This window comes from Desmodus rotundus, chromosome 7, assembly GCF_022682495.2.
Source record: "Desmodus rotundus isolate HL8 chromosome 7, HLdesRot8A.1, whole genome shotgun sequence".
Taxonomy (NCBI): domain Eukaryota; kingdom Metazoa; phylum Chordata; class Mammalia; order Chiroptera; family Phyllostomidae; genus Desmodus; species Desmodus rotundus.
In genome coordinates, this window is record NC_071393.1 from 108574542 (window position 1) to 108592361 (window position 17820).

General features: G+C 41.3%; 1 protein-coding gene across 4 annotated transcripts in view; it reads left to right on the top strand.

Annotated features, from left to right (window-relative positions):
- Positions 1-17820, top strand: part of SYNE2 (spectrin repeat containing nuclear envelope protein 2) — a 284958-nt gene that overhangs the window by 233962 nt on the left and 33176 nt on the right. For 3 of the 4 annotated variants that reach the window (XM_053928253.2, XM_053928254.2, XM_053928258.1), the window contains 9 exons: positions 892-1046; positions 1158-1302; positions 2220-2314; positions 3568-3799; positions 6323-6517; positions 9260-9385; positions 13077-13232; positions 15418-15576; positions 16304-16470. In XM_053928253.2, coding sequence (XP_053784228.1) covers positions 892-1046; positions 1158-1302; positions 2220-2314; positions 3568-3799; positions 6323-6517; positions 9260-9385; positions 13077-13232; positions 15418-15576; positions 16304-16470 — 1430 coding nt within the window. The remainder of the gene's footprint in view (positions 1-891; positions 1047-1157; positions 1303-2219; positions 2315-3567; positions 3800-6322; positions 6518-9259; positions 9386-13076; positions 13233-15417; positions 15577-16303; positions 16471-17820) is intronic. The other variant, XM_053928255.2, reaches the window with a different exon arrangement.

Consider the following 17820-nt stretch of genomic DNA (forward strand, 5'->3'; position numbering starts at 1 on the left):
TTAATTGTATATTTTTTCATTTATTAGCTAAGTAAGTTTAGTGTAGTTAACATAAATGAGTGGGAGATTTAAAGAATACTGGACCCTGCACACTCCTAAGTACCAATCCTCATAACCAAGATCAGGAGTCAGGAGCCTATGGCACACACTCATCCCTTCCTTTTACGCATCGTCCATTGGAGTTTTCATGCTACAGGGGCAGAAGTGAGTAGTTGCAACAGAAATCATATGACTCGTAAAAGGCTAAATTATTTCCGATCTAGTCATTTACAAAAAATGTTTGCCGACCCTGACCTAGGCTATTCTGTAGTAACACTGTGGATATTGTAAAGGATGTTTGCTTAACATATTGTTGACCTAGAGGCTGTCCCTGGAATGTCATTGTAAAGATAAAATTTTGATAAGTTTGCATTCTTCTGTGGCTTTAGATTCTACCAGAATACAGATGTTTAAGTACCGATCTTTACTAGGGTTGTTGTAAGGATTAAATTTTCATTTGATTTGTAGGTCAACTGCATGATCTGTTGAAGGTCAAGTTGTTGGCAAACCAAATGGGATTTGAAGGTCTAGAATGGGTCCTTTAAAAACAAAACAAAACAAAACTTGCTTTTATTTTCCTGAAAGACAAAATCTGAGATGGCTTTCTATTTCCTGGGCTATTCTGGTCATGTATGCAGCTTGTTCTAGAAAAGCCACAGGACTGAGAGCCCTGGGTTCAGGTCTAGTTCTAACCAGCAGTTTGACTGTGGGCAAGTCACTGATGGATATAGGCCCCAGTTTTCCTCCTATCTGACATAAGGATGATCTACAGGATCTCTGCGACCTTTTTATTGTGTAGGAATGTTATTGTCCAAAAATCTGGAATTTGGTGGGGTGTTTTTATTTTAATAGAATTATGTGCTAGCACTGACGGCCCACTCACCTGATGTTGAACACCTGAATGAAGTAAGCCTCAAGCTCCCGCTTAGTGACGTGGCTGTAAAGACATTGCAGAATGTGACCCGGCAGTGGAATCGGGCCACGGCTACCGCGCTGGACCACTGCAGGTCAGCACAGCCCGTCTCTCCCTTCCGCCTCAAGTAGGGTGAAATTCACATTGGGAGCTCAGTGATGTCATTGTCATATGGCTCTGTTTTATTTGTTTTTAAACCTTATAGTGAGCTTCAGGGAATCAGGTTAAATGAACAGTTTCTTTATTACTGTGAAAAGTGGGTCCGACTCTTGCAGAAGATAAAAGAGACGCTGAAGATGAACATTGCCGACAGCCTTCCGGCTCTCCTGGAGCAGCAGAAAACCTATGAGGTAGGCAGACTGTGCCCTCGGACCCCACCCTGGGGCGGGCGTCAGGGAAAGATGGATTTAAATAAAATACAAGTTCTGTTGTCGGCTGATCATGTGTCAAATTCTTACACATTGCATGATTTTCAGTGTGTTGTTTTATTACTCTATTTTATTAATGACAGACTAGATTTTCTGCAGTAAGTGGAATCTTCTAGCACAACTTTGCTTCTGCAGAAAGCAAACATTATACCACTTTACCAAGAGCGTGTTAAAGTACTTCAACTCATCTTTGCATTTTCACTGAATGATTCTCTAAAATATAGGAGAATGTAAAAAAAAATATATGGAAGAACCTGATATAATTGCCTCATTAATAATTTCACAGGGAATTTCCCCACACTTGCATTCATATATATTTGGAAATATGCTTGGTTATACGCAGATGCTGCCTTTCAAAGTGGTTGTGATTAGTTCGCTACAACTTTTCAATGTAACTAATTTAATTCTGCTTTGTAACATTGTCACCCAATGAATATGAAATCCTTCCAGCCAAAAAGCTGAATGACCTTGAATAAATTACTGAACTTCTTCATACCTTAGCTTCCTCCTCTTCAAATGGATTTTATAATGGCACTAAGTCCAGTGTTTTTGAGGAATAAGTGAGACAAATGCATGTCTTACATGGTGCCTAGCAAGTAATGAATGCCCAATAAACAGGCATTAATCACAGTTATTGCTGGATCTTTTTCTTTCTAAGATTATATTTATACATGCTATTGAGTGATGGTTTGTGCATTTTTTGCAGGTAGGCTCAAATAGTTTGAAAAATAATCATCTTAGATGTTGTCTGTGAGCTTAGATTTTAATGAGAAACATAAGCTCCAGATTCATAAAATGAATTCTACAAGCAGATATTTTATATTTTAATTCATATACAGATGTTAGAAGCTGAAGTTTCTATACACCAGACAATTGCTGATTGCTATGTCACCCAGTCCTTACAACTCTTGGACACAACAGAAATAGAGAACAGGTAAGCTGTCTGGGGTATGTGTGTGCATGCGTGTGTTTGTGTGTGGTGGGGGTAAAGCAGTCGGGGAAGGCTTCCGCCACGTGAATCTGGACCATGTCAGTGCCCTGTGGCCGTGTCAGTTGGTAGAACACCATGGGGTCCTGACTGAACTAGGATGGGGTCTTGCTATGTGGCCATAGAAACCATAGGGGCACTCTCCACTATGGTAGGTGAGCGGGGTTAGCAGACCAGACCCACTCACCAAGTACAGTTAACTAATTTTTTGCCCCAAAGCATTCTTCAGCAGAATGTTTTCCTCTGTGCCATCAGCCTCATGCTGCTTTGCTATTTAAGAAATAATTCTGGAAGTGCTGCTCTTCCCAGTAAGTAGCTCTGTCACCGTTGTGAAGGAAGGCATTTCTCCCTGTGCCGTGTGCATGGGGTTGGGGGTCACTGGGCAGTGCCAGTCAGGCTGAGCAGAGCCCCCCGCAATCCGTCCTGATGGCAATAACTGACCCTGCTCGCACAACAGGCACATGTGGCAGACAGAGCCCAGAAGTGCCTGGCCTGTTGGATACTTCTCCAGATGTCCTGGTAGGGATGGCTTCTCCTCGCCATCACCACCCGTGTACCCCTGCATCTTTCAACATAGCTAAGAAATGTAAAGCCTATTCGCTTCTAGCTCTGAAATAGTAAATTCAAGCCAGTTTCAGGATGATCAACTGGTTTTGATTTGATCAGTTCAGCAAAGCATGACTTTCCCCGTAATAAATAAAAGGCCTTATTTTTCATGTGGCAGGTGTCACTTATCTGGAAAAGAACTAACTGAGAAGTTGCAGAAAGCATGTTTTTTATTGCTGAAATTACATAAAGTAAAACCTTCAAGTAATAGATAACATTACCAGGTACCCACCTGTTCGCCTCTTTCCCGCCGATCCCGTGTATAGTTTTCCATTCAGCATTTGGCATAATGGATGTTAAAACAGCTTCCGTTTGTTTAAGGGAATGATTGTCATGCATGCTGACAAAGTACCCGGCTCATGTGCATATATCTTCTGCTAAAAATTTTTTTGCCAACCACATGCTGCCCCCGCTCCAGCTCCAAGTTTCCCATCATGTTTAAGTTGAATGGTGCTAAGATTTTAAGAAGTTTGTTTTTCATGTAAATTGTGCATATCAATAGAAAACCTGAGTTTCTATGATAGTTATGCTGTGATAGTTATTTTTTTCTACATGTTCATGTCTGGATTCTCTAACCATCTGTTTTTCCCAAGACCGGAATTTATTTCGAAGTTCACGACGCTGAAGGCCCAGTGGCAGAGTGCCGTCCAGAGTGTTCGGCAGAGGAAGAGCACGGTTGCTGTGCTGGTGAGGCAGTGGCGGTGTTTCACCACCTCCGAGGACTTGCTCCGCTTCCTTGCCGCCACCAGCCACCTGCTGTCTGCAGTCAAGAGCCAGGACTGCTACAGTCTCTACCAAACTAGAAGCCTGATCCATGAGCTGAAGGTAATACGTGCACAGTAGCAGTGTGAGAACCGCGGGGTGGTCATTATGTGGAAGAGGTTCACTCATGTCAGGTTTTATGTTTTCTGTGATGTCACGGTTCAGGTGTGCTCTCTGCAGTGGGAGACCAGCTGGTGAGGGTCCCTAGCCTTGCAGGGGCAGGAACCCCATCTCATCCATCCATCCAGAAGTAGAAAAGCTCTCTTTGGCTGTGGGAGTAGGGATGGAGTGGACATGAGTGGTTCAAGGGGGGAGTTTGGAGTGACAGGCTCCTCCCACCTAAGTGGTTTTTTGGGGGGTTTTTTAGTTTTAAAATGAGTTTATTAAAGAATGCTATTAGGAAGGCAATGATGTTTGATTTGTCATTAAAAAAAAGTTCTGTTTCTTCATGTTGTATAATCGAGGTGTGATGTAAGAGGCTACAGAGTTATGAGCTTCTTTCTACTGGATTTGCCCTTGTGAAGGGCAAATTCTATTAAGCAACAAAGTTTTCAAGCAGAAAGTTCCTTGACCAGCACAGGACTAGAGCAATTGATTGGCAATTACCAGGGCAGGTTCCATTGAGCTATAGAACCAATCTCCAGCAGTACAGCTAAATGAAACACCCTCCTTCTGAAATCCTGTGCTTTCCTCATTCATTTATTCAGTCATCAGATATCGAGCACCTTCCCTGTGCCCGTCACTGTTCGGAGTACTGGAAATGTGGCGTGCACAAGGAGAAGACTCCCTTTCTCATAGGAGTACTCAGACAAATTGACGTATAAACAAGAAAATGCTGGTTTGTCTGATTGGTGGGGGCAATCAGACAAATTCATGAATAAGAAAATTTCAGGTTGCAATAAGGGATATATACGTAATTAAAACAGAGCCAGTAATGGAAGGGGTCGGCGGCTACTGTAGAGTGGAATGTGACATTTGAACTGGAACCCGAATGATGAGAAGGAGCCAGCCAGGCAAAGGTCTGGGGAAAGAGCCTTTCAGGCACACGGAATGGCTTTCCCAATTCCCTGAAGTGGAAACAAGCTTATCAAAGCACAGGAACACAAAGAGGGCTAGTATGACAGGAGGATAGCCAGTGAGGCTGCAGCGATAGGAAGTGAGCTTGAGAAGCAGGCAAGGAGGAGTGTTTGTAGGCAAGATGTGGAAACTGGATTATAGTCCTGATATAACAGGAGGCTGTTGAAGAGTTTCAGTTGGAAGAGGGAGCAGCATGACTCTGTTTGTACTTTTTAAAGCCCCTTTGGTTGTTCTGAGGAGGATGGATTGTGGAGGAGCCAAAGGAGAAGCAGGCACCCCAGTATATTTCCTATCTAATGCTGCATAACAGCCACCGGTGATTATTGTCTCTCATAGTTCTGGGGCTTGATGGGGCTCAGCTAGCAGATTCTTGCTTAGAGTCTTGGGCCGTGTCAATCAGACGACAGCTCGGGCTGGACTCAGTCTGAAGGTGCACTTACTCTCATGTCTAGCATTTAAGCTGGAAAGACTCAGACAGCTGGGAACTGGAGCATCTGGCGCTCCTGGGCATCATTCCCTGTGGTCCCTCCACACGGAAGCTCCTGGTAGCCAGGCTTTTTACATGGAAGCTTATGGCTTCAAAGGCACATGTCCCAAGAAAGCGAGATCCAGGGAGAAGCTCTACTGCCTGCCTTAGTCCTAGCCTTGGAAGTCACCTATGTCACTTCTACCATTTTCTATTCATCACGCGCCCACACAGGGTCAAGAGGAGGGACAGAGGCACTGCCACCTGATAGCCAGTGACAAGCCAATTGGTAGCCAGTTGGAAGAACATGTGGGTCAGGGAATACTGCTGTGTCCTTTTTGTGAAAAATATAGTCTGCCAAATCGTTAGGCTATTTAAATAGTCTTGGAGAGTTGTTACGATGAATAAGATAAGGGTAAGCCCTGCCCAGTGTGGCTCAGTTGGTTGGAGCATTGCTCCATAGATTTAAAGGTTGCGAGTTCAATTCCCAGTCAGCATTTATGTGGGAGGCAACCAATTTGTGTTTCTCTCACGTCAGTGTTTCTGTCTCCCTCTCCCTCTCTCTCCTCTCTCTCTCTCTCTCTCTCTCTCTCTCTCTCTCTCTCACACACACACACATACACACACATCTCTTGAATCAAAAAAAAAAGGATTGATCACAGAGAAGACAAAAAAAGCTATATTTGTAGGTAGCATTTACAAGATTTGCTAATGGTTTGGAGGTGGCATGTAAATGAAAATCTAAATGGAGATGGTGAGGGGTAGGGGGATCAAGGAACAAATAAAAAGAACTGGTGGACAGGGACAACAGCGCTGTGATTGTGGGGGTTAGGAGGGTGGGTAAAGGTGGAAGAGGGTATACGGGGGATAAATGGTAATGGAAAAAATACAATAAAAATGAATGAATTGAAAGATGACTAGGTTTCTGGCTTGAGCATTGTGATGAACAGTGTGCTATTGAGCAAGTCAGGGAAGACTGGAAGAGGAGCAGGTCTTTTGATAAGTTTGAAATGGCTTAAGCAAGTCACTTTTTTTCTTTTTAGAATAAAGAAATTCATTTTGAGAGACAGCAAACCACCTACACACTCACCTTGGAAGCTGGGGAAAAGTTACTGAACACAGCTAACCTGGAAAGTAAAGAGTCCATAGAGAAGAGACTCGGTCAACTTCGGGACAGCTGGACGGATACCAGGCGCCAAGTCGGGGAGATGATTAAGCACTTCCAGAGCATTGCAGAGGTACACCCACTGTTCACTGTCCACTCACGATACTCAAGTGCAGCACATACGTAGAAGTTTTGTTTGCTCTGTGACGATGGGAACGACTTGGGGATGATATTTTGAGTTTTCCAAAGGACCTTGAGTCCTGCTTCTCCATGAATCATGTCAGTTACTTAATGTAGAATGATACTAATAGCATTGAGAAAGCTCACTATTAAGTACATAAATACTTGAGCTTCTATTTTATATTTACTTTCATGGGACAGGAAACTTACTAATGCTCAATGGAAGTTGAGTACAGAGAGTTAATATCCCACACGTGGTCTCTCCTTTGGTATAGCTTATGAAAATAAACGCAGTGAAACTTCATCTTTCTGTTACCATCAGAAAGTTTTCCATATAAGTGAATTTCACAGGTAATTTATGATGACATCTTTAAGAATTAAAAGGTTCTTTTGAGTCATTATTAGGGAAATCATGATGATTTTGTGATGCTAAAATACCAAGTTTTTCTCAAGGACTCTGAGCTGCTTTGCACCCAGACCCTAACTACTGTGCTCTTCGAGGTCTTATGTGGTTTTTATGGTTTTCCTCTCTATACAGTTAATGTGAAGCTGTCTGTTGTTTTTGTTTCTCTGAGCATACCTACTCCTTGTAGCCCACTCTCCTCCCTAAACTATCAGATGTGTGTATGTGTGTCAAAACCAAATAACCAAGCTTGTCAGAGATGTTTTTCTGAATAAAGAAAAAATATGTCCCGAATTAGGTCCTGAGCATCTCTCCTGTGCACAAAGTACCCGAATCTTCTTTGGCATATGGACTGTGAAATTCATTAACTAGCAAATGTGTGCTGAGCACCTGCCATGTCCATACAGTGTGATGGTAAACGCAGTTAAGGGTTCAGTGGCGGAGACAAGGACTTACAGTTTTGTTTCCTCTGCTTTCTTGGTTATGCTCCAGAGATGTGATCTTGCTGAACACGTGGCCTCCCCTTACGTGAGGTGTCACCGTAGAATTGGGCCAACCCCAGTATATTTAGGTGTTTGTACTGAGGGTTAAAGTACTGCTTGATTTTATGTTCGTCTGCTTTTAGTGACCTCAGAAGTAGAAACGTAACCCTAAGGAATCAATTGTAAACACTCTGAACTTAGAAATGCAGGCCCCTCTTTGCTTGGTAATGCAAGGTTCAAGGAAAAAGAGATGCCACCAAAGAATAGCACCAGGGGTAGCGGTGGGGGACCTGCAGTCTTAGGTCACCTCTTGACTAAGCCACTTCTAACCTCCTATCCTGGGCATGTCAGTTTCCTCTGAGCCTCAGTTTTCACATTTTAAGTGTGAAGATAATAATATTTGCCCTGTCTTGTCTCCTAAGGTTATTACCTTTACAATAAGACAGTGAAAGTGAAAATGCTTTAGAAACCTGAGAGTGCTTTAAGCAGAAGGTGGCTGTCAGCACAGCCAAGAGGTGGAGAGCGAGTGAAGCTGGACTGTGAAAGGGCCGCCGAAGCCAGGAAGGCAAACTGTTCCTAGAAAGGGAGAGAGAGAGTGGAGGGATGGCATCAGAAAAGAAGACAAGAAAGTGGTCGGGAGCTTTTGGTTTAATGGTGCTACTGTAGCACATGCCCAAGACTAAATGCTGAAGATGAATTTTTAAAAAGATTTTATTTATTTATTTTTAGAGAGAGGGAAAGACAGGGAGAGAAACACCAACGTGCAAGAGAGACATCCGTCAGTTGCCTCTTGCACGCTCCCAAACAGGGACCCGGCCCACAACCCAGGCATGTGCCCAGACTGGGAATTGAACTGGCGACCTTTCATAGGCCAGTACTCAATCCACTGAGCCACACCAGCCAGGGCTGAAGATGAATTCTTATAGTTCTTAAATGCGAACTTCTCCAAAAATTAAAATAGAAATAAGATTGTATAGACCAGGGTTAGGGGGAGAGAGGAAGAAATGCAGTTGATTCTTGAACAACACAGGTTTGAATTACACAGGTCCACTCATTTCTTCAGTAGATATGGACAGCCCTCCATATCCCTGGGGTTTTACATCTGTGGATTCAGCCAACTGCAGATGAAAAACTATTTTCACTCTGTGGTTGGGAACCTGTGGATACGGAGGGTTAACTTAAGTTATATGGGGACTTTCAACTCTACTCTGTTGGTGCCCCTAACTACCACCCTGCGTCATTCAAGGGTAAACTGTATTTTAAAACAAAAGCCAACCAACACAATGGTTGAAATGAGCCACATGTAAAGCTGAGAAGAGGTCGAATCAGACTGATGTCCCATCTGTTCTTTTAGACCACAGTTCTTTCCAGAAAGGAACTGGGTCTCTGATTTACAAAAACACATTTAGCAAAGCAATTACCGTATATTGTCATGTGTAATGCACACTTTTTTGCCCAAATATTAGGGAAAAGTTAAGGAGTGCATTATACATGGGTAGTACCTGAAATACCTTGTATCTGTTCTTGTGTTTTGTAATTATTTGTTACATAAAATTTCTTGTACCATAATGTTAAAAAATAAATGCTAAACTTCCTTTATAATACAAAAAACAAGCATCTAAATAAAAATAAGTAATTAAATTAAAAAGTTAAAACAAAAGATTTTTTTCCCTGAAAGTATGGGCCAAAAACATGGGTGCGCGTTATACATGGCAAAATACGGTACATGGATTAGATAGGTTATTCTGGTTCTATAACTCATTCTTAAACAGCAAAAGTACTCACCAATATTAATATTGTTTTCAAATAGACCTGGGACCAGTGTGGAAAGAAAATCAAAGAACTGAAAAGCAGGCTGCACGTTTTAAAGGCACAAAGTAAAGAACCTCTTCCAGAAACTCATGAGGATCTCCAAAAAGAGAAAGAGCTGATTAAGGTATTAGAGTGTTCAAGAGAATCACGAAGCTGTTTTCTGAGAAGTTAAAGTGTGTGTTTGTTTCCAGTTTCCATGTTGAAACCAAGCGTTCATGTGTAGTTGGGGAACATTTTCCCTGTTTTATCTAACAAAGCATCCTGGTCTCTGAAGGAATCAGAATCCGTACATTTTGAGAATCCACATATGAAAATGAGAGACTTTTGCAGAAATTCACTTCTTAGGGCCTCAGGGGTTTTCTCCTGGGGTCCCTCTTCTATCTGGTTCTCCTCTGTAATATAAGATGTGGCCTCTGAGATGACATTGAAAGCTGTCCCCTTATCAAATGACCTTGTCTTTGAAATGAGAGTAAAGTATGACTAAAGAATTCATTTTTTAAAAGCCAAAGGGTTGAATTTTTTGCTTAATTACGACATTTTTATAAAACCTTCCAAACTGTATTCTGCCTAATTAATATCACACTAGCCAAAATTTCTGCATCTTTTAGACCTTTGCAGACAGGACAAACTTATGGATAGGAAGTTGCATCAGTAAGATTCCCACGTCAGGAACTTCCTGCGTCTCTTTCCTATTTGCAGGTTTGATGTTTAAAAGGTATCAGAAGCCAATTGAAATGTACTTTGTTTTTGTTTGGTCGGTTGGTTGGTTTTCTTCCGTTCCTTTAGTGACTTCAGCAATTGAATTGAAAAAATTAGGAAGACATGAGTAGTCTCATACTTGAAGCTGTGCGGGAAATTAGTGTCCTCCTCCCTGCATCTTTTTTTCTTATTGTCAATATTTCTAACATGCAAAATATTTTTAACCTAACAGTGATATGACAAACTGCCACAAAACCATCAGTCATCTGAAAAGTAAAGCATTGCAAATACAGGTTTCGTGCCTTGTGTGATTTCCAATGCACTTCCCCTTCCCAGCCCACTTCTTTATCATTTTACTACATGTCTGTAGTTCTCAGTGACATATAAGAGTATTACTTTTGAATTTTTTTTTAGATTTTATTTATTTTTAGAGAGAGAGAAACATCAATATGTTGTTGCCTGTCACGCACCCGCAACTGGGGACCTGGCCTGCAACCCAGGGATGTGCCCTGACTGGGAATCAAACCAGCGACCCTGTGGTTCCACACAGGCTCGTGCTCAATCCACTGAGCCACACCAGCCAGGGCAGTAGTATTACTGTTGTTTTTAAACTTTACATGAATAGTACCATGTTTTATATATATATATATATATATATATATATATATATATATATATATATATATATATGCAACCTTTTTCCCTCATTATGATTTTGAGTCATCAGTGTTGATAGCTGTAACTCATTCATTCTCATGCTGTGTTGTATGCATTACAACAATATAAAACAGTTTATTCCTTCTCCAGGCACTTTGTATTGTGAAAAAAATTATTTTACTTTTGATCATCTGATAGGTATGGATGGTATATCTTTGTAGTTTAGTTACTAGTAAGATGAACATTTTTTTAGGTTTATTGCCCCTTCAGATTTGCTTTCTGTGAATTGCCAATTTATATCCTTTACTCATGTTTCTATTGGGCTGTTTGTCTTTTTCTTATTGATTTGAAATAGCCACTAATTTATTTTAGATAATTCTTCTCTGTTGAGTATAGACATTGCAAATGTCTTCTCCCATCTGGAGCTTCTTTTTGCACTTTTTCTTGGTGTCGCTGGATGAAAAAAACAGGATTGTTTTGTTATTTTGTTATAGGTGAATTTATCATTATCTTCATTTGTGTTTTGTGTTCTGTTTCTTTTGTGAAGTCTCCATACTGAAGTCATAAAGTTTAGACTCTTACATTTTCTTCTGACAGTTTCAAGTTTTGCTCTCTAATCTATACATCTTTATTCATTGAAGAATTGATTTTGCATACCTTTGAAGATGAAGTTCCAGGTTTTTTTATTCATATGGATAATCAGTTGTCCTGATGCCTGTTTATTGAATAGTCCGGGGTCAAATGTCTTGTTTCCACATACACATGATTTCTTTGTTAGTTCAGGTCTTCATTCCAGGTGTGATATGTACCCATTCTTTGTTCTCCCACGTTAGTATAGAATGTCCTTGGGTCTTTGATCTTCCACAACTTTTAGGAGCAGTTTGTCAAACTAGGGAAAGTCCTAATAGGAGCTGCAGTGGAATAGTATTGAATTTGTAGATTAATTTGGGAAAAATAACATCTTTTTGACATTGAGTACTCCTTTTCCTGAATATGGCATGTTGCTCCATCTAGTTGTGTTCAATAATGTTTTATTATATAGTGTTGTGAATCTTTTTGTTAGATTTATTCCTTGATGTGTTATTTTGAAGCTATTGAAAATACTGAAAATTTTGCCTTTTTCTTATTATATTTTCTGTTTATCACTGGTGCCTAGGAAATGTGACTTTTATCTATTGATACTATATTCAACCATCTTGCTAAACCCTTTTGTTAGTTTCAATATTTTGTGTATATATTCTTTCAGATATCTATGTCAACAGTCACCATTTGTGGAAAATGACCCCTTTTTTTGTTTCTTCCTTTTAATTATATGTATTTCTTCTGTCCTTTCTACACTGGTCAGTACTTCCAGAACACTGCTGAGCAGAAGCAGTGGTGGCTGGCTCCTTGGTGTTAATTCTGATTTTAAAAAGAATTATTCTGAAATTGCACCCTTAAGTGTATTGGCTGGTGATGTCTTTATTAGATTAAGAAGGTTCCTACCTACCTCTGATTTCTGATAAAGATGTCATTTCTAATCTCCACACAGCCTTTAAAGGAAATTCTCCAGACCATCTTATTAAACTTCTTGATAGCAAGTTGTGAAATCATATCAAGTGTAGCTTTTAGAACTCCGAAAATCAATCAGAATTAACACACCTTCATTGTTGTCCACTCTAGGGCTTATTTCCGATCTAAATAAGGAGTTGTTTCTTTCAGATACCTATTGATAGGTGTGAGTGGAGACCTTTAAAGTATGGAGAACTCTAAGCTCAAAATAAATGACCCTTGAGTGTTCTGGCTGTTTGTTTCCTTTACCTCCCCTGCTGTGAAAGTAACTTTCTTGATTAAGTCCTAGAATTCAAAAAGTTTAAATTTGACAGATAATTCACTTTAAAAAATAAAGTTCCCAGGATCAGAGGACATTTTCTGCTAACTAATCTCTGCTATCGGAACAATTTACTTTTTCTTTCATTATATTTAACTTTCTTTTGAAAGTTAACCAAAATAATTCCCTTGGAACAGGAGCTGTTGTTCTATGATTACCACAGTAGCAACAGTACACTTCTTAGGTGTTTTTTAAAATGGGAAATCACAGTTTATACATTTCTGTAACATAGTTTCAGAATTAAAAGTATGTGTGTGTGATTGTTGTTTTCTTCTAAATAAAGGTAAAGACTTACATGACTTTAAAGTAGAATTAATCATATAAAAATTTGAACTACCCGAGGAAATGAAAACAGAGGTAGAAAAGTTTCCTTTTGAGAAAAAGGTGGTGGAGAACTGGCCAAGCCCAACTGCAGACGCTCGCCCCGGGCTGTTTCTCCTTCAGCTGGTCCCGCCCCCTTCCGGGCCTCCCCTCCCCCAGAGTCCAATCAAAGGATTAGCCTACAGGTTTGGAAACAACAGCAGTTTGAGTTGAAGGTTTGTTTTTTTTTGTTTTTGTTTTTTCTCCCTTTTCTTGTGTGTAAATGCAGGAACTAGAGAAGTCTTTGGCTAACTGGACTCAGAACTTGAAAGAACTTCACAGTATGAAAACCGACTTAACCCAGCACATTCTTCTGGAGGACGTGATGGTTTTGAAGGAGCAAATAGAGCATTTGCACAGACAATGGGAGGACCTCTGCTTAAGAGTAAGTCAGTTAACTGCAGTGCACGGCTGTTCTGGAGGTTATTGAAATGTCTCTGAAGGCCAGACAAAGTAGAACAGAGCTTAATTTCACTGAACCAGAGGCCCTTTTCAGCCGGAGCCCAGGCTGGCGGCTGTTCTTCAGTAGGCAGCAACACTGTTCAGCAGATTTGACCCTTTGTTTTTCCAGCACTCAGTGCTGAGAGTTGGCACGTTTTTAATGAGTCTTTTAAAGAAATAATGTTTAAATGTTGGGGGGTATTGCAACTGTGATAAGCTGTGTGGGCTGTGCTCTGTCTTGTGCAAATGACAAGCACTAATCTGTATATTAGAATCAGGACTCAGCAGAGGGATCGCGACCGGACTTAGAGCAGTCTTTGCAGCATCTCTTCTGGGAGTCACACTTAATGCCCCACATCAGCCGCCTTTTATTCGAGAACTGTGTATTCACATGCAATCGATGTTGATTCAAGCAGCTGGTTTTCAGAACTCTCTAAAAGAGATGATCCGCTGCACTAGGTATCTCAGTGGCTCACTTCTGATTAAGAATTGGATTGTGGTTAGGGTATTCTCGTGTGTGTGTGTGTGTGTGTGTGTGTGTGTGTGTGTGTGTGTGTGTGTGTGTGTGTGTGAGAGAGAGAGAGAGAGAGAGAGAGAGAGAGAGAGAGAGAGAGGAAGAGAGGGAGGGGGGGGATCAGGGTGGAATTAAAAGGTTCAAATAGGTCTTTGTTTTAAGAACACGTAATTCTAAGAAAAATAAATTCCTGACTCATTTTTGTGAATTATGGAAAGTATTTTTAAGAGTTGAATTCAGACACTTTTGAATGCATTTTAATAAAGTAAAAACATTTGTTCTTCCTGATCTTAGTATTTAGTATTCACAATGTACCCTACTCTTCAATGTCCTCTTAGAATTTTTATTCAAATTTTATGTAAAAGAAAATGTTTAGAAAATGTGAAAAGTATCCTGAAAGGTAAGAAGTCAAGACTGGGGTCCAGATGTTCCTAATTGTTACCATCACGGAGCCTACCCAAAGGAGGCCGTGCCATATGCCAGGATTTTTTAAAGCTAAGATAAATAGGTGCCCGGAGGAACAGAAACACAAAACTTGGTTTTGGGGAGCTAGTTCTTTGCACCTTTCTAACACACTTGGTTGGGTGGGTGTGTAAGCATTAGATGCTTTTTGCTTCCTTGCAGAGGTGTTTTTGTATAGAGCAGGAAAATCTCTGGCAGTTCAACCTAAGTTACCCCATTTGTAAAGTGGTGTGTTAAAACTACCAAAAGAACTCTTCAGCTGCCCCTTTTAACTCTAATGTTCAAAAGATTTTTAACATCTGAGAAAGGCTAATTTTACATTTAGAAAGGCTGATATTATTCTTTAAATTTATATTTACTGAAGTAGTAAATGTGAACGAACCCTGTGAGGAGGAAAACCTTTTGCTAATACCAGCCTAGGGCTTGCTGGAGCCTCACGGAGCACCCGGTGTTTGGGGTCGGCCTGCTTGCTGCAGACCGGTGATTGGCCCCATTTCCATGGTTTCTGTCCAAAGTGGCAGTACGATGGGAAGGTGAATTAAATGAGTGATGCGCGTCGGGTTTCTTTTAACTTTATTTTGCTTTGTTTGTGTTTTGAAATATAATGCTAGAATATTTAAATGACTTTCCTTTTCATGGTCCATTTGCATTACAAATGTTAGGTTTATAATTTGTTCTGTATTATGGTTTTTTTTTAATTAAATAGGCAGGATATTGTCCTTAAGTAGGTTTAAAGACTCATTTTTTAGAAGGGAAAGGATTTGAGGCATAAAGTTATAAATTAGCATTAGCATAAACGTACATTAAAAGAACAGGAACAGAAGAAATTTAAGTGATGCTCAATGTATTCATCTAAACTTCTCTGTTTCTAATTTTTAATATAACCTGATACTATTGGATAAAACTGAATCCTTTTGGTCAGTTACAATTCAGGTACATTCTTTATATTGTTGCTGTTTATGGCATTTATCAAAGGAGTAAAAAAATTCTGTTGTTAAACTCTAGGAGTTTGTGAGGCAAAAACATAGTAATTTAAGCCTATAGGGCAACTGATTACAATGAATGAATTTCATAGTCCTTTAGATGGGGGAGGGGACGGGAACCACTTTCCTTCCTGCCCAGACTCAGCTGCCAAATGCATTTTCATTTCCAGGTGGGTATACGCAAACAGGAAATTGAAGACAGACTCAATTCGTGGATTGTGTTCAATGAAAGAAATAAAGAATTGTGTGCGTGGCTGGTGCAGATGGAAAACAAAGTTCTACAGACAGCAGATATTAGTATCGAAGAAATGATTGAAAAGTTACAGAAGGTAAGCAACAGCACCCAGGTGAATGCAGTTACTGCTGCCACGGGATTCTCAGCCCTCCTCACCGCCAAGCTCAAAATGGTGTGTTACAGGTATGTTTCCAATAACATTTTAGAACTTTGAAGGGACTTTCTCACTCTCCTCCTTCTCACTGGTAAGTGAGGATTCCAGAGAGGTGGGAAGTATGGGGCCCTCCAAGGGGGGCACAGTGCTGTGTACTGAGTGGAGCTACTTTCCCTCAGGAAGTCTGTCCAGAGAAGGGGCCCACATCTCCTTAAGCATCTGTTCGCACCCCAAGTGAGTTACGGCTTTTCTAGTTGTGATTATGACAGAGCTCCCCTTGCCAAAGGGGAGGGGCCGGCAGTAATGGGGCTCATCATTTTGAAATGGTCGCTGATCCGCACAGAAAAAAAGGTAGAAAGGTTCCTTGCCACTCAGGAAAAAGCTTACTGATGTTAGGCCAGTTCAGTTACACCCGGTGGTCCCCAGCTCCCGGGTAATTAGATTAGAGGAAATCTGTGAGGGGAGGCCCGGGCTGCCCACTTAGGAAAATAACCACGGCCACACCGTTCGACTGGTCAGCCACTCACTGGAGAGCTGTATTAACAAGCGTGAGGAGATTTTAATTACAAAAAAATGGTTTTTCAAGAGGCAACTGTGTGTTTATTGTCCGGCAAAGAAGTGAACTTTTGGCTGTCACTGAGGCTTTTTGTTTCGGTGCCCTTGCCAGGACTGCATGGAAGAAATCAGCTTGTTCAGTGAAAACAAGCTACAGTTAAAGCAGATGGGGGACCAGTTGGTGAAGGCCAGCAACCAGACGAGAGCAGCCGAGGTCGATGACAAGCTCAATAAAATTAACGACCGCTGGCAGCACCTCTTTGATGTCATTGGCTCAAGGTAAGAAACTGTGTAAAAACGAGTCCTGCTCACCTAGGTACCGTAGTTACCCCACAGACCTAGACACTGAGGCCAGCCTAACGCTGAGGTAACACAGCAGTTTCATAACTCATAGGTAAAGGCAAAGTTTGGTCAGCAATGGGTAGCAATTCGTGTCTGAACAATAGAGAAAGATTCTATTTTAGTATATCCCACTGTAATAGTTTTTCTTTCTTTAGCTTAAAATTTCACATGAATTAAATTAGGTTTGAATGAGAGTTAGAAACTTAATTTGAAAATAAGGCTTGAGGAGGTATTATTTATAAATTGTAACTCTGCGTTGGGACTTTGGTGTCCCCCAGATGAATTCACGCCTGCTGGATCCTGCTCGTGGGTGGCAGGTGCAAGTAGGTCAGGGCGTAGGCCTAATTTCTAGATGCTGGTCTGGAGGTCCCCAACCGCCCCCACAGCTGGGGCTTGGCACACCCGAGGCACAGATCCTCCTTGTGTGCTAGGCACGCCAAGTGCCCAGTGGGCATCTGGTCCTAAGGAGTGGGCATCTGGTCCTAAGGGGGGACTTAGGAGGCATGGCTGTGGCTACAGATCAACACTGTATTCTCCAGAGCAACCCTATCAGAAGTAAGACTGACAATTTTCTCTTCGCACAAAATGATGATGATGATGCCACTCAAAGCTTTTAAGTGGTTTCCGTTTTCAAATTCTGTCTCCAAAGACAGGCCCCAACCAAAACGTGTTATGTTTTGTTTTGTTTTGTTTTGTTTTGTTGCGTTGCATTGCAACCTGTCATACAAAAAAACAGTCGCTCAGCTTGGGGACCACCTGTGCAACTTTGTGTGGCCACTGGCCAGGTGAGGCTTTTATGTTTTGAACACACATATGATGTGGAAAAAATACACAGGAGAACCTGTAAGGTGACACAAGTATTGGGTGTAGTGAAAATAAGATACTCCTCATAACTTGGCATTACCTTGACCTCATTGTTTACTGTAAACCGTGAGTGAACCTGCAGCAAAGGCACCAGGCTCAGTGCTGTGAGAATTACAGACAGGAAGTAAGATGAGTCAGTTATGTAAATGGGAGCCGACATCTGAGCAGCTGTAAAGCTGAGTGGTTTGAGAGCTCAGATCTCATCTTCCCGGAGAGGGGGTGGGGATTAGGAAGAGCCTCACAGAAGAGTGGTGCTCCCAGATGGTCAGGAATGAGCAATGAGGGCTTGGGATCCTGGAGCATCACTGGTGGCAGAGAGAGACAGAAGTGTGCCGAGAGCAACAGGGCACAGGGGTAGAGCGGTGAGGAAGCTGTTCAGGAAATGACAAGAGGCTCCGCTGGCGCGGGGGATGAAGCTACAAA